At 54.0% G+C, this 15,708-nt stretch overlaps 1 protein-coding gene across 2 annotated transcripts in view; it reads left to right on the top strand.

Annotated features, from left to right (window-relative positions):
* The window catches only part of Capn5 (calpain 5), a 51,677-nt gene extending 36,348 nt beyond the window's left edge, over positions 1 to 15,329 (top strand). For both annotated transcript variants that reach the window (XM_021634783.2, XM_060367610.1), the window contains exons 4-13: positions 1,509 to 1,717; positions 4,541 to 4,733; positions 5,371 to 5,564; positions 6,039 to 6,116; positions 7,627 to 7,822; positions 8,504 to 8,626; positions 10,400 to 10,596; positions 11,240 to 11,355; positions 11,745 to 11,881; positions 12,831 to 15,329. In XM_021634783.2, the coding sequence (XP_021490458.1) occupies positions 1,509 to 1,717; positions 4,541 to 4,733; positions 5,371 to 5,564; positions 6,039 to 6,116; positions 7,627 to 7,822; positions 8,504 to 8,626; positions 10,400 to 10,596; positions 11,240 to 11,355; positions 11,745 to 11,881; positions 12,831 to 13,013 (1,626 nt within the window). In that variant the 3' untranslated portion in view covers positions 13,014 to 15,329. The remainder of the gene's footprint in view (positions 1 to 1,508; positions 1,718 to 4,540; positions 4,734 to 5,370; positions 5,565 to 6,038; positions 6,117 to 7,626; positions 7,823 to 8,503; positions 8,627 to 10,399; positions 10,597 to 11,239; positions 11,356 to 11,744; positions 11,882 to 12,830) is intronic.
* The last annotated feature ends 379 nt before the right edge of the window (positions 15,330 to 15,708 follow it).

Below are 15,708 nucleotides of genomic sequence, written 5' to 3'. Positions count from 1 at the left end.
CCGGCAGCACTGGACCGTGCCTGCTCACGGACCTGGGCCCAGGTTGCTAAGCCCATATTGGAACCCTGCTGTGGCAGCCTCTGCCAGTGACTTCCCTGCATACCTGTGGGGCAGGGACACCATAGGAGACAGCTGGCCTGTGCCCAGCACCTCACAAGGCTCCTTACAGAGGAGCGGTGGCAGCACCTCTCCCCAGAGCTGGCATCATCATTTTTTAACCTCCAGCATCTCACTAGAGACTGCTCTCCTTTGCTTGCATCCCTGTCGATGGTAAAAGGCGTGTGTGCAAACAACACAACCCCAAGAGTCCGAGGGTGGAGGCTCCGGCCAGCACAGCCTCTCAGGTAAGGCTGCAGCCGTGTGCCAGCCCCACCAGCCTGCCTGTGCACCCCTCTCTGAACTAAGGTGACTTTCTTCCAGAAGGAACTGCCTGTTTTCCAGGTGGGGCAGAGCTGGCCGCTCACCCTGATATGGAGAGCTCTGGTGTTCCCCCTTCCCAGCCTGCCTCCTGTGGTTCAGGTGACCTCTGTTTGTCCTTGTGTCCTCAGGAGACACCTAGGACATGTACTCAGAGCTGTGGCCAGTTTCAGTGCTGTTCTGTCCCCCCACACCGTGTGTATGCCCTGTGCTTCCCTCTCCCATTAGACTCAAGGCTGTGCCTGGGTCCTCTGGATCCTCAATGTCTAGCACAGCCCTGGGCCCACACAGTAGTTCATACTGCAAAATATAACTCATCTGTAAACACTCAGACCTGGGTTTGAATCCCAACCTCAAACCCAGATCTACCTGCCTCCAAAGTACATGTTTTTATTGTTGTTGTTGTTTTCCTAACTCTGTGGCTCTGAATGAATGATTTGTCCTCTTGAGAGCCTTAATTTCCTCACCTGTCCAGCGGAGGCGGGTAATAGCCATCTCTTTGCGGAGCTACTGTAAAAATTACGTGGAGCTAATTTGTGTCAGGCCCAAGCTCTGGCATTTGCAAGGTGCTTCAAAAGATACGAGTCACTGGAGTCCTACTGCATGTCTGTGAACTTACTCATTCAGTCAACAAATGTGTACCACACATGCGCCTGTGCCAGGTGTCTGTAAAGCAAGTAAACAGCCTTGCCCACAGACAGCGGACCCTTCTGAGGTAGTGTCAGACCTTGAGTGACGCGCCACAGGGGCACTTAATAGATTTTCCCAGTGAAAGCACAGATTTTAGAGAAGTGCTTGGCCCAGAGGCTGAGCGGTAGGGGTCCTTGTCTGGTCTAGAGTTAGGGAGGGCTTCCTGGACAACAAGGTGGCCACTGAAGGAGGAATGAGAGCTGGACTGGGGCCCAAGTCTCTGGCTCTGACAGTCATGGAACCCAAGTGCCAAGACCAGAGCATTCCCCAAGTCCCACAGCACTCATGCCGTGATGGGTGAAATCCAGTACTCCAGTTCTGTTTCTTTGGGGACATGTACTCTCTTCTCAGGAGCCAGCTGCCCCTCGGTGCCCTCATTTTGTCTCCATTCTTCCACCTAGGTCATCCCAGACTGGAAGGAACAGGAATGGGACCCCGAGAAGCCTGATGCCTATGCTGGCATCTTCCACTTCCACTTCTGGCGCTTCGGGGAGTGGCTGGACGTGGTCATCGATGACCGGCTGCCCACAGTCAACAACCAGCTTATTTACTGCCACTCCAACTCCCGAAACGAGTTCTGGTGCGCCCTGGTGGAGAAGGCCTACGCCAAGTAGGTGTGGCTGGGTGGGGTGGCCAGGCGGGGTGGATCTATCTGGGTGGAATGACTGCACTGAATTGCCAGGCCAGAATGGGCTGCTGATGAGCTCCATGGGCCTCTAGGAAAGGCTCCTGTGAGGGGCTGGAGCCTAGTACACAGCACAGTCAGAGCCTAGGCAACCAGGTCTGTTCTGGGTGAGGATGAGGGGAAGAACTGGGAGAAGGCAGGCTTCCTGCTGTGGTTGGGGCAGGGCTGACATGTTGACGGCGGTGGGTCCTTTGGAGGATGTTTGTGGAGGGGTCAGGGGTGACAGAGAGTGTGAGAGGAATCACAAGAGTTTGAGTTCGAGAGCCTGCGTGGAAGAGAGGAAAAAAAAAAGGGAAAACTAACCCAGGAGAAGACACCTGTGAATTTAACCCTAAGACGGCAGAGCTGGTTCCTTGGTGGACAGTGTGTTTCCGTTATCACAGGGGGGACTGCAGTGTAGCCTTCTGCCGGCTAGACAAGTGCTCCACCACCGGACACATTTCCAGCTCTTGATTTAGCTTTTAGATAAAGTTTGGTTGGTTCTATGTATTCGCACACATATACACACATAAGTACACAGTACTTCTCACTAAGCCACCAATTCATTGTCCAGTAGCTATACTGCCCACAATGCTGCCAACCATTGCCTACATCCAAAATCTTTACACAGCCCACTCCAGCAGAAATCCTTCCCCACTAAGCAGTGACTCCCTTTTCCCTTTCTGTAGCCTGGAGAACTCCTGTTCTTGCCATGAATCTATCTATTGGCAGCTCATATGCTGAGACTCCTATCCTGTTCTTGCCATGAATCTATCTCTGCAGCTCCTATGCAGAGAATCCTGTTTGTTCCTCTCGGCCTGGCTTCTTTTCAGCATGCTATTCTCAAGGTCTGGTCACAAGTGCTCATTCCTGCACTTCTGTTCGTTGGTGAATGATATTCCACTGCAGCTCCAAGTCCAGCTTGATCTGTTTGCAGATGGACAGTGCTGTGACTAGTGCTGCCATGATCATGGGTGTGCAGGTGTCCTCCAAGTCTCTGTTTCCAAACTATCCTAGGCAGCGGAACTGCTGGGTCATGTGACAGCTCAATCTGTGACTTTTTAAAGGAAGCCTCCATAGTGGCTGCACCGTTTTATGCTTGCCTTTTTATTTTTTGCTTGTTTACTTTTGAGTTTTTAATTTCCTTTTTTTCCACTTGTGTGTGTGTGTGTGTGTGCAGTGTGCCTTCTATCCGTTTTCTCTGTTGGGTGGACAAGCTTGTATACGTGTGCGTGTGGTGTGTGTGTGTGTGTGTGTGTGTGTGTGTGTGTAGTCCTAAGGTTGATATTGGGCCATCCTGGCTTGCTTTCACTTTACTCGCCAAAGCAGGGGCTCTCAGTCGAATGCAGATCTCACTGACGTGGCCAGTCTTGCTAGCCAGCTTGCTCTCGGGATCCTGCTCCGCCTGCCAAGGCTGGAATTGCAGGTGGTCCCACATCGACTTGCATTTACTAGGGTTCTGGGATTTGAACTCGAGCCCTCAGGCTTTCCTGGCAGTTGCTTTAACCACCCACTGAACTGCCTCTCCAGTTCTTATTTACTTTTTAAGTTACAAAACAAGCATGTGCCTTCTAGAGCAAATCCAGAAAGCACAGGAAACAGTGAAGGGCTCTCCCTTCCTGCCTTAGGCATCACCGTGATTAGCATCTGTGCCTTCACTTACCTCTTTTATTCTCTGCACTCCCTTTCCCCCAACAAATCATCTTTCAGTATCATTTTTGATGTTGTGAGACAGGGTCTCGTGTAGGCTTTCCACAAACTCACTGTGTGGCAGAAGCTGGCCTTGAACTCCCAGTCCCAAGTGCTGAGGTTGCAGGCCTGTGCTGCCATGCCGGCTTCCTTTAAGAGCTTTGACGCATCGTTGGTCGTAGGCATCCTTACAGAGCATGGCTCTGCTGTGTGTGTGCTCTGATGGTACTGTGTGTCTCTGCTACTGTCATTCACAGTCGCTGTGTTACAGTAGATGACTGATCTATTTTTGAAGTTCCCTCAGGGAAACTGAAGCTCTCCCAGTCCCACACACACTTCATCTCTTTGGCCAGAAGCCGCTTTAAGGAATCATTGTTTACCGCTCGGAACATAAATGGGACCCAGCTGTACTGCTGTTGCAAGCATAGCAAACAAGCACTTCCCGTCATAGACATTTGTCTAGTGCTTTTTAGAATGACCCAGAGCATCGATACAGCGTTTATTTTTAAAGCCAATTCCTTAGAGTTGTGCATTTTATCATTATGAACTACATTACTTATCCAGAATTGCTATGCCAAAAGATGAATGAACTTTTAATGCTTTCAAGGAGAATTGATAGATATTTGAACAATTAATTTGTGAAGATAGGGCTCTTAAAGCCTAGGGAATTTGAGTCCTTCAGTGGTGATGTTCAGTGGGACAGAGTGGGCCTGAGAGGTTTTTTTGGTTTGGTTTTGTTTTGGTTGTTGTTGGTGGTTTGGTTTGGGTTTCAAGACAAGGTTTCTCTGTGTAACCCTGGCTGTCCTAGCACTCACTCTGTAGCCCAGGCTGTCCTCGAACTCACATCTGCCTGCCTCTGCCTCCTGAGTGCTGGGATTAAAGGCGTATGCTTCAGCCACTACCCCCCAGCTGAGGGCCTGGGAGGTAAGACTTGGGCTCTGTCATTGGCTGTGCTGTGGCTTGCTATCGGACTGTAGCGGTTTGCTTGAATTCTGAGCTTCAGACAGGTCTTGCATGAGGTGAAAGGTTTGGAGCTGGCTGGGAGCCTGAGCTGGGCATTCCCTGCCCGTTGTCCCCCAGGCTGGCAGGCTGTTACCAGGCCCTGGATGGAGGCAACACTGCGGACGCACTAGTGGATTTCACAGGTGGCGTCTCCGAGCCCATTGACCTGACCGAGGGGGACTTTGCCAGCGATGAGGCCAAGAGGAATCAGCTCTTTGAACGCGTGCTGAAGGTGCACAGCAGAGGTGGCCTGATCAGTGCATCCATCAAGGTAGACCCCAGGCCCCAGATGGGAGGGAGTGGGGCTGAGCCTGGGCCCAGCCCGCTCATCACACTGACTCTCGGATTCCTGGGGGGATGGAGCAGCTGGAGAGCACACTTTCCCTTTCCCAGGATAAGCTAGCTGACTGTGGTGTCTGGCCAGCTGACACGGAGCCCCGATTTGTGGCATTGGCTGAGTTCCATGGTGTAAATGCTCCCACAGGGCCAATTTCCTATTGCTCATGTTTTCTCAAACAGCTCTTAAAATTTCTGAGTGTCGCCTCCAGGCATGGCGCTGCACATCTGTAATCTCAGTACTTGAGACTGGGGAGGCAGAGGTAGAAGGATTGCCCCAAGCTCAGAGCCAGCCTAGTCTACATAGAGAATTCTAGGCCGTGCAGCTCTATGTATTGAGACTTGAACATTTCTAATTATATAGCAGTCAGCTGCCCTGGGGCAAGTTGGCACCAATATGCCCTGGGTTGGTGGCTGTGGGCTTCTGACCTATTAGCAAAGCAAGATCTTTCCGTGAGGCTGCAGTTTCTAACTCTACCCGAAGGGGGCGATGTGGCTTCTTAGCCTCGCTCCAGTGCCTTGGTTTGGATTCCAGCACGACCCTCCTGTCTAGGCCGTTTGTCCTTCTGCAGGCTGTGACAGCAGCTGACATGGAGGCCCGCCTGGCATGTGGCCTGGTGAAGGGCCATGCGTATGCTGTCACTGATGTGCGCAAGGTGCGTCTTGGCCACGGACTGCTGGCCTTTTTCAAGTCAGAGAAGCTGGACATGATCCGCCTGCGGAACCCGTGGGGCGAGCGGGAGTGGACTGGGCCGTGGAGCGACACGTAAGGCCCCGGGGTTGAGGGTGGGTGCAGGTACAGATACAAGGACAAGAGGTGACCCTGGACTGGGCCTTGTGGGGTCTGGGAGAGATGGCCTGAGGAAGAGACAGGACGCTTGCTTCCCAGTGTGTGCCGGCTTTCTGGGGGTGGGTTCGTCAAGCACAACGGCCTGGAGAAGGGTGAGCTGCCCTTGCCCTGTGAGGACACAGAGGCCAGTGTGGTAGTGGGTAAAACAGGAGAGCGGGGAGGTATGCCGGCAGCAATCTGAATACTCGGACGCTCTGTACTTGGCCAGTGGCCCTGAGGGGTCACAGCCCCTCATCCCTGCTTTACACCCCAACTTCGCAGCCCTGGCATGAAGAAAGAGCACAGTCTCTGGTGGGGGTGGCTTGGCCCAGAGCTGTCCCTTGGGGAGGTGGTCCTGGCAGGCTGCTCCTCTTGCACTCACATCCCCCTTTTCTGATACTCACATCCCAGCTCAGAAGAGTGGCAGAAAGTGAGCAAGAGTGAGAGGGAGAAGATGGGCGTGACCGTACAGGATGACGGCGAGTTCTGGTGAGCGTCCTCTTGTCCTTAGTCTGGGCTGGGGGGGTCTTCCTGGGGCCTGGCAGGGAGCATGGCATCGGTTTGCTATGGAGTCATGGCATTGTCTCCCTTATCCAACCTCAGCATCTATTCCCTGAATCTGTCTCCATGTGTCCACCCTGCATCCATCCCCATTGTTCACTGCTGCATCCATCCTTCTTCATCTTTTCCCTACATCCCTTCCTCCATATCCACCCAGTGGTCCATCATTCCCTGTATCTGTCTCCCAACTCCATCCCTTGTGTCCATTTCTGAAGCCATTCCCTAAATCTGTCCTTCTGACTCCGTTACCCTGTGCCCATTCTTCACATCCACTTTCTCCTTCTATCCTGCACCCCTGCACCTACTCGTCATCCTCCTGCAGCCACTCGTTCTTCTGTGTACATCCCCTCATCTGTCTCTGTACCGCTTCATTCTAGAAATCCAGCCATTTCCTGTGTCCATGCCCTCACCAGCCCCATACCTAGTCATTCTGAAGCCATTCTTTCCTTGGCACGTCCCCCACCTGCATCCCTTGAATCTATTCCTTCCCTTACATTCCTCCCCTCTAATCTACCAGCATTCTGTCCGGACTCTGTCCTGGTGCAGTGCATTCTTGATAGGAAAGCCACTTGCAGGAGAGGAAGGTACAAGGTACCTGATGTGAGTATATGCCATGCAGACCCCCAGGCCAACCAGTAGCTGATAATAGTGATACCAGTACCCTAATAAAGCCCCTTCTGCTGCTGGGGGGGTGCTCTCCCTTTAGTATGCACTGCTGTGGACACAGCCTACTTTGTGCGGTCTGGTTTAGGAGTCAGTGAGTTCAAACAGCGACGTCACTCCTCCATGGAAAAGGCTGCATTTTACAGCTCTCCTCATGCATATTCATTCATACCATGTGCCCCCCGCCTGCCCATGCTCCTGGAGGTGTGCCTAGCAAGAGCCTGGTCACCGCCTCATGCTTACCGCGGAGGAGGTGCGGGTTGTCTGCCGCCAGTTGGTTCAGGCCTCACAGCAGCCATGGAAGGCAAAGAGTATTCATGACGCCCACCGCAGGGATGAGAAGTCACTTTCCGTCAGTCCTGACAACCTCAGTTCCTGGGACCCACATGGTGGAAGGGGAGAACCAGCTCCCATAGGCTGACCTCTGACCTCCATGCGAATGCCCTGTGCTCCTGCACCCTCCCCCCAACAGTAAATGTTTAAAGCTGCAATGAGGCGTTAAGAGGTGCCCCCTGGCTGTGAGCGGCTGTGAGCGGCTGTGAGCGGCTGTGACAGCCAACGCCCCCGCTGCTCTGTGTTGGGAACAGTGCGGCGCGCTCTCATTTCACCCGGTGCCCTGCCAGCCCCGTGAGACAGGCAGCGTTGGTAGGTTCATCCCATCTTCCAAAGGAAGAGATTGAGGCGCAAGAGAGGCTTTGGGTCTTGGCGGTATTGTGTGGCACTGTGGTTCAGGACACAGCGGGGTACACCCAGCTCATTCCCTTCCTGTATGCAGGATGACCTTCGAGGATATGTGCCAGTACTTCACCGACATCATCAAGTGCCGCCTGATTAATACGTCCTACCTGAGCATCCACAAGACGTGGGAGGAGGCCCGGCTCCGCGGCGCCTGGACGAGGCATGAGGACCCACAGCAGAACCGCAGCGGAGGCTGCATCAACCACAAGGACACTTTCTTCCAGAACCCACAGGTGGGCATTCGCAAGGACCCCAGCCTGTCCCACCCTGCATCAGCCGTGGCACCTCGCCACTGCCCTGCCAGGAGCTCCTGAGTGACTCGGGTATGTCCCTGGCTGTCTTTGAGCCTCATTATGACTGTCTCCGCAGTGAGGACCTGGTGGACACTGTCGGGGGTCATGAAGTCCCTGTCTTACCATCCGTACTGCATGTGGTCACAGTGAGGAAGTTGGCTGGAAGGGATTTAGAGCTGTCTTGTCCGGAGTCCCAGGCATAATGAGAGATCAAGTAGTGTTCAGACCTCTTGTTTTCACGTAGTACAGTTCGGCTATTCCCAGGAAATGTGGCAGGCTGTGGCTCCCATGGGCAACTCCACCCAGCAGCTTCCTCAGCTGTGGCCCATTTGCCTAGTCCTTACCCTAGATGCAATGTGTCCTTATTGAACGCCAGGTGTATGCTAGGCTCTGATGTGAGCATGTATCATCTTGTTGAGCTCTCCCAGTCTTCGGGCATGGTGGTCACTGTAAGAGTTAATGGGCTAATCTCCCAGAGGAGGGAGCGACTCGGAGAGCAGATGGGATGGCCCAAGCTTGTGCCAGCAACATGGCTGGGGCTTCGCTTTGGAGTCTAGGCTCCCCAGAGCTGAAGCTGACCTGGGTCTCACTGTGGCTCTCTTCTCACGGCCATACCCGCAGTACATCTTTGAAGTCAAGAAGCCAGAAGATGAAGTATTGATCAGCATCCAGCAGCGGCCAAAGCGCTCAACTCGCAGAGAGGGCAAAGGCGAGAATCTGGCTATCGGCTTTGACATCTACAAGGTGAGACCTGCCGGTCTGTGCTGCTTGTGTTAACAGGTGTTGACTGTTGGCAGAGGCTGTGGGAGGCCCCGTGTCCCCGACAGTCTCACTGCTCCTCCCTCAGCTCGGCCTCTCATCTCCTGTAGCCTCTTGTGTCAGAGGCTTTTCCATGCACAGAAGTAGCTAACCTTGTGCAGAGACAGGCAGATTCAGCTCTGGTCACTCCCCTTGGCTTGGTGTTGATGTCCTCCACACATGATGCTCACTGTGGGGAGAGAGTTGGCATGGCATGCTGCGACGCTTTGTGCCCTGGCATGCCATGCTTTTTCAGGAATTGTCTAAGTTGTCCTGGCAGCTGGTGGGGGAGTTAGGCACGTCATAATAATTAGGCTCCCAAACTATGAAATTAGTTCTGGGACTCCCAAACTACAGGTGTGGCCACAAGGAAGACAGCTACCACGCAGGTAGTGGGTGGGCACATGCGTGGTACAGATTCACTGGCCAAACAGGACTCGTGTCCTGTTGAGGAGGAGAGATGGTGCAGGATTTCAACACATCTGAAACTGAAAATGCATAAACTACTTCTGGAATTTTCCTTTGCTATTTCCCAAGCATGGTTGACTGGAAGCAACTGAAATCATGGGAACTGGAACTGTGGATAAGCAGGGTGGGCATGGGGGTGGGGGACTACCTCATTTGATGCCTTTGTGACGAAGCTCCAGGGTCAGGCTGGGTGTGGTAGCACATGCCTGTAATCCCAGCACTCTGAGACAAGGCAACCAGGAGCCCAGGACATTCTCGATTACAAAGTGGGTTCAAGCCTGGACTGTAAGAGACCTTGTCTCAAAAACAAAACAAGACAAGAGAGGGGCCAGCAAGATGGCTCATCGGGTAAAGGCACTTGCAATTGAGGCCTAATGATATGAGTTCGATCCCTGGAACACAAGGGAAGGTGGAAGGAGGGAATTAACTTCACAGCGTTGTCCTCTAGCCAATACGTGTGTGCCGTGGTGTGGGCGCCACCCATCATATACACACATACACATAATAAATAAACTTTAAAAGAAAGACTTTGTAGAGTCATTGGGGATTTCTCACCCACCCCTCACTTTTAAACTATTTTCCTTGAGGTGAAAGCCATAGACCACCAAACTGAGCAGTCTGAAGTATAACCTGGTGGCATCGCTAGGTTACGGTCTCGGCGAGGGGAAGGTCCACTCCAGGAGGTCATTGCCACCCAATACAATAGACCCTTACGTGGGGGTCTCTGCGGACACCACAGCCAGCACAGTGGCTGTTGATCCATGTCAGGCAAGAAGGAACCCCACCTCAGTATGACTCAGTAGCTGGTGCTGGTCCAAACTTCGAGAGTCTGACGCTGGGTGGGATATTTTAGGCATATTTAAGCACAATTTGGAAAAAAAGTTTCCTGGTGCGAGTTAACTCAATCCTGTGTGCACAATAGAACTTAAGACCGATGACGCGTGACATCTTAAGGGCCTGGGGAGGATCTGTTGAGTTCAAACAGCTAAGCCGCTCCTCCATGGAAAAGGCCATCCCTGCTTGTTTAACATTCCTAGTTTACCTAGTGCTTATCTGTGAGCACAAGAACCTGTTCTTTCTGAGCCCTTCTCCTCAGGCCTAGCCAAACGCCAGCCTAATTTTGTCCTTACAGATTTGCTAGTTCTGGATATTTCCTGCCCTTGTATCCTGTTCCTTTCATGGGGGCCAGCAGGAGATGGGCCAGACTCTGGCGCAGGGCTGAGTGGCCCATCTCCTCCTGTCTCCACACAGGTGGAAGAGAACCGCCAGTACCGCATGCACAGCCTACAGCAGAAGGCCGCCAGCTCCATCTACATCAACTCGCGCAGCGTCTTCCTGAGGACGGAGCAGCCTGAGGGCCGCTACGTCATCATCCCCACCACCTTCGAGCCAGGCCACACTGGCGAGTTCCTGCTCCGAGTCTTCACAGACGTACCCTCCAACTGCCGGTGTGTGGGGGCTGGAGCTGGTGACAGTATAGTCCACGTGGGCCTGGTGGGATGTGCAGCCCTCGCCTGCCTGCATCTGCTCAAAGCATGGCGCCCGGGCACCGGCATCCTCAGGGATGGCATCCATTGCCTCTCCCCTCCCCTGCTTGCCTGGACAGCTTCTGTTGGCCCTGACTAAGAGCAGCGACTCATATGTGCATTTAACAGTTTACAAAGAGGCTTCCACTTATTTTATTTATCTTCTCATACCCCAAATGGGAAGCCCAACCACTCCATTTTATAGATAAAAATCGGGATCAACTCTAGAAAGAGGGTCAGACACCTGTCGTATGGACTGAGCCTCCCATCCAACTGGATTATTAACGTGGGTCTTGCCACCAGTATCACTGACCCACGGGAACTGGCTTTGGGGGCCAGTGGGCTGCTAGAGCCATTTTGAGGGTTAGGGAGAATATCGGTAATGCCCAACAAGGGATGTGCTGTGCAGGGAGAGTTAAGTTCACTATGGTCCCTCGAGGAGGATGAGACCCTGGGGTAGGGACAGAGAGGCCGAAAGCCTGTGGCAGGGGGTGGTTGGGTCTGAAGTTTGGCTTGCTCCTTATTTCGAACCCTGTCTTCCTGCCACCCTTCTGCCCTGTGCCAGGGAGCTGCGTCTGGATGAGCCCCCTCGGACCTGCTGGAGCTCCTTGTGTGGCTACCCCCAGCAGGTGACCCAGGTCCATGTCTTGGGGGCCGCTGGCCTCAAGGACTCCCCAACAGGTGAGCTCACTTGGAGATTACCTCAGGCCCTGTCTCCTTCAGCACAGACCCCAGCACCTACAGAATTCACTCTGCAGACCCAGGCATCCAGGGGGTGGTGGGAACTTCTAGAGAGCCTTACCTCCTGCTTCTGCAGGGCAAGGAGATGTTGAGGTGAGAAACCTGTATACTGGGAACAATGGGCCAAGACCGAAGGCCAAAAGCCATTCTGTACTCTTTCCTTGGCCTGGTCTTAGAAGGCGGGGGACTCCTGTCTGGAAGGTAGAGCAGACTCCTGTCTCCCCTTCCCCTTTGGACAAAGATCAGGTTGGCATGGCATGTCCCAGACACCTGTCCCACTTGGCCCTACAGCAGCCCATCCTCATCCCAGGTCCCCATCCTCTCTCTAGGGGCAAACTCATATGTGATCATCAAGTGTGAGGGCGAAAAAGTCCGCTCAGTTGTGCAGAAAGGGACTTCGACACCAGAGTACAATGTGAAAGGCATCTTCTATCGAAAGAAGCTGGCCCAGCCCATCACCGTGCAGGTGAGACCCACTCACAGAAATATACGCCCCCCTCCCATGTTCTCCCACCTTGAGGGCTGGGGCCCAGGGCAGAAGAGCCTCCCACAGGACGCGGTGCTAGCTTCAGTTGCCTTGCCCCACCTCTTGTAGGTGGTTGATGATGAGTCAGTCTGGGTCTGAGATTTAGCAAGGGTCAGTGGTCCTCCTTGCTGACCTGGCCCAAAGCCTTGCTCACCATTCCTCAGAGCTCCCACCATAGGTCCGTTTCGGAAAGTGCCACTGAGATCATGAATGGCATGTGGCTGTTTCCTAAGACCCCGAGGAGCCAATCTGAATGCCAGTGTCCTTGGGCACAGCTCCTGTCTCTCAGGCCAACATGGAGCAGGGTGACTGAGCTCATTATCAGGAAACCCTCAGTCCCCCAGGCCCAGAGCAGCCGCTCTCTGGGCGAGAAACCATCTGTAAACAAATGCATGGTACCCCAGGGGAGCTACTAGATTTTCCAAGGTTTCTTAACACTGGGTCCCGCTGGGTCAAATCACAGACTTGTAGGTATTGAGGCTGGAAGGACCATTAGGGGCAGGTGGTTCCAGCCAAATATTAAAAACGAGGAGCTGAGTGTGGTGGCACATGCCTTTAACCTCAGCACTCGGGAGACTGAGGCAGGCAGAACTAGGAATTCAAGGCTAGCCTGATCTGCATAGCGAGTTCTAAGCCAGCAAGAGCTAAGTCCAAGGTTAACCCCTCATCCCCAAGTTCGAGTTTACAAGAGCTAGGAGCGACAGATTGAGCTTTCCAAGTGGTGGTGTGCTTTGATGGCGATCCCGAGGCTCTGGAAGAAGGAACCGGTCAGTCCAGGACGTGGGCTTTTCCCTGGCTGAGCTTGCACTGAGCGAAGAGGCTTCTGGGTACTGCCGCCCTGACTCCCATCTTGGATGTGCTCCTCCGCCACCCTCTTGTCTCCGCTCAGATTTGGAACCACCGAGTCCTGAAGGATGAATTCCTGGGCCAGGTGCACCTGAAGACGGACCCGGACGACCTGCAGGCCCTCCACACCCTCCACCTTCGGGACCGCAGTAGCCGGCAGCCCAGTGACTTGCCGGGCACCGTGGCCGTGCGTGTCCTGAGCAGTGCCTCTCTCACAGCTGTCTGACACCCACCTGGCCCCAGCTACTCTCACCACCACTTGCATGTCCCCACCTGGCCAGGGACCAGCCTGGGAAGCAGACACTGGGGCCCTTTCCCCACTCTTCCACTGACCCACGGTGTGACCTGACGAGAGCCCTGCCCCTCTCTGAGGCTCAGTGTTCTGGAGGGCCCCAAAGCATTCCCTTCTTGGGGAGTTTTCTTGCCTAAGATTTAAAGTAGCTCTGTCTGCCCGGTGGGCACTGCTGCTAAGGGACTATGTGTCGAAAACATTTCCCCGGGTCCCACTGTCTGCCGAGGAGTGCCAAGAAGATGTCACTTGTTTACACACAAACTGCCATGTCCCAAGCCCCCTTCCCTGCCTTGTCTTCGAGCTCCCATCCCCAGGTCTTTGCTATGTAGCTTACAGTGACCTTAAACTTCTGATCTCCCCGCCTCCCCCTCCCCAGCGTTGAGATTATAGGCATGGACCACCACACCAGTTTATGTGGCGCTGGGTGATGACTCCCAGGGCTTGCGTATGCTAGACAAGCACTGGACCACCTAAGCTACACCCCAGTCCTACTCCACCCTGTGATAGAGCCATCCTGAAAGAACCCTTAGTGGGCATGGGCAGGAGACAGTTGCTCCTTGTGTAATGCCTGACACCCATCCACATGGTTATTCAGTATAGATTTGCTCAATTAGCTCAAAGAGCTGTCCCAGGCTTCCTCAGCCTCAGGGCTTCTCAGAGGCAGGCACCTTCCGGAGGAGCAGGCCCTGATTTCACTCACACCCCCCGAGGAGCTGTGCCCATGCTGGTGAGAAAGTATCGTTTCCCACCCTCCATGTGAGGTTGGAAGGAGTGCCCCGGGCCAGGGAGGTCGGTCGATGGAGTGCGGTGAGACACCCGAGGGGGACACGCTCTGCTCGTGCGGAAAGACCCTGGGTTCTCTCGGAAGAAAGGACTCTGAGGTGCGTGGTGCTGGGCCTTCCGGGTTAGATCATCTGCTGGGTGTCACAGGGAGGGATTTCCCTCCCCTTCACAGAGGCCTCTCCACCAGCACCCTCCAGACAGCCAATGAGGGCACTTGTGCTACAGACCGAAATGCTGGCCTCAACGTTTGCTAGTCTTACTTAGCCTTTGAAAAACCTCCCGTGTAGAGGGAGGCCAGCCCCCACCTTTGCTCTTTTTAACCTCATTTTGTCGGTCCTCTGCTTTTTGTTGACACTGAGCGTTGAAAGGACATGGGCGAAGTGGGTCCTTCTCAGAGGAGGCTCGGAGGAGGATGGAGATGAGCATGTTCACTCCTGAGCATCCTCAGGCTGGCTGCAGACTGCATTCCTGAGGAACTCTTGTTTGTACTGGTGCTGTGGCTCACAGGGTCCCCCCTGTCCCTTCTTCAGCTCCAAAACCAATCTCAGTAGATTAAAAAAAAAAAAAAATGTACAGTTGGGTCAACAGTTCCCTTTAGGAATGTTACTCTGTTTCCGGTCCCTACTGTGTGGGCCTCTTCATGGCTGGAGGTGCTGGATTCTGACTGCCATCTTGCTCCATGGTGCCTCTGCTCCTAGCCTGGGACCTGAGCCATGGGAAGGGCTAGGCACTGAAATAAAGATAAGAGGATTCCTCCTGCACAGTTGGGGCTTCCCTTCAAGGACCTGGGCCTGGGATTGTGCATGCCACCAGGAGCAAGTCACTTACACCTCCCGTGCCTCAGTTCCTCCCTCTGAAGCGTGGGGCTGGTGACTCCGATACGTGAGGACTCTTGCAAGAAGTAAGAGCACAGCCACACCACTTCCTGTGTGTCTCTGTAGTGTCTCTGTATTGTCTACACTGCGTGTTCACAGAATCACTTCTCAGTGGCTATTGCAAACAAAGACTGCAGTCAGGAATGGAGGAGCAAGCGCCTGCTACCCCATCTTGGGTCTCAGGGCCTGACATGCGGGTCTTAGCTCAGCCATATCCCTCTGAGGCTCAGGCAAACCAGGACCAAGTAGCGAATGTGTATAAACTGGTGACTGCCTCCCACCTACAGCAAAACTAGGCCAGCAGCCCCGTTCTTGCTTCCTCCCTCTCAAGCTAGGCCAGGCTGGCTCCTGGCTGCGCAGAGACCTCTGGTCCCCAGGAAGCCTTGAGGACTGGATGAGTGAGGACAGGATGGAGCAGGGAGAGCAGTGCTTGCTCCCCCTTGTACCCAGGAAGCCTTGCGGGTGATCAGCCCTGCAGCCCACACTACATGGACCACCAGGACCTGGCCTTCATTCTTCCAGGCCACCATGCTCTGCAGTCAAGAGGGAGGAGCCCTGTTATCTTCTCAGAATAAATATTACTGCCACTCTAGAGAGACCTTCCGGTGTCTGACTATTTTATCTGTCCCCTGCCCCCTGGGAGGTTAAGGAGGGAAGGGAGAATGAGTAGCTGACCCCTGGTCAGAGGGAGGAGCGAGGAAGGACCTGCTGGTTGCTGGCGAGTCAGAGCCGGGCTCTGGAATCCTTCGGGTTCTCCCTGCAGATCGGTGTAGGGCTGCCTTCGCTGAGCCCTGGCCATCCTAGGCCCTGAGGATGTGGAAACTCAGGGCCATCCTAGGCCCTGAGTTCCTGTCCTGGAGCAGCCTTCCAGCAACTGGAGAAGATGTACGAGCCAAGCCCTCTGATCATGTTGCTACAGGGTTCTTGATAGGGAGTTTCCGGGGGCTAATTCTCAGTCTGTCGGTTCAAGG

The sequence above is a fragment of the Meriones unguiculatus genome, chromosome 14 (assembly GCF_030254825.1).
Source record: "Meriones unguiculatus strain TT.TT164.6M chromosome 14, Bangor_MerUng_6.1, whole genome shotgun sequence".
Lineage (NCBI taxonomy): Eukaryota > Metazoa > Chordata > Mammalia > Rodentia > Muridae > Meriones > Meriones unguiculatus.
Note: the sequence above shows the minus strand (reverse complement) of the source record. Positions and strands in the feature narration are given on the sequence as shown.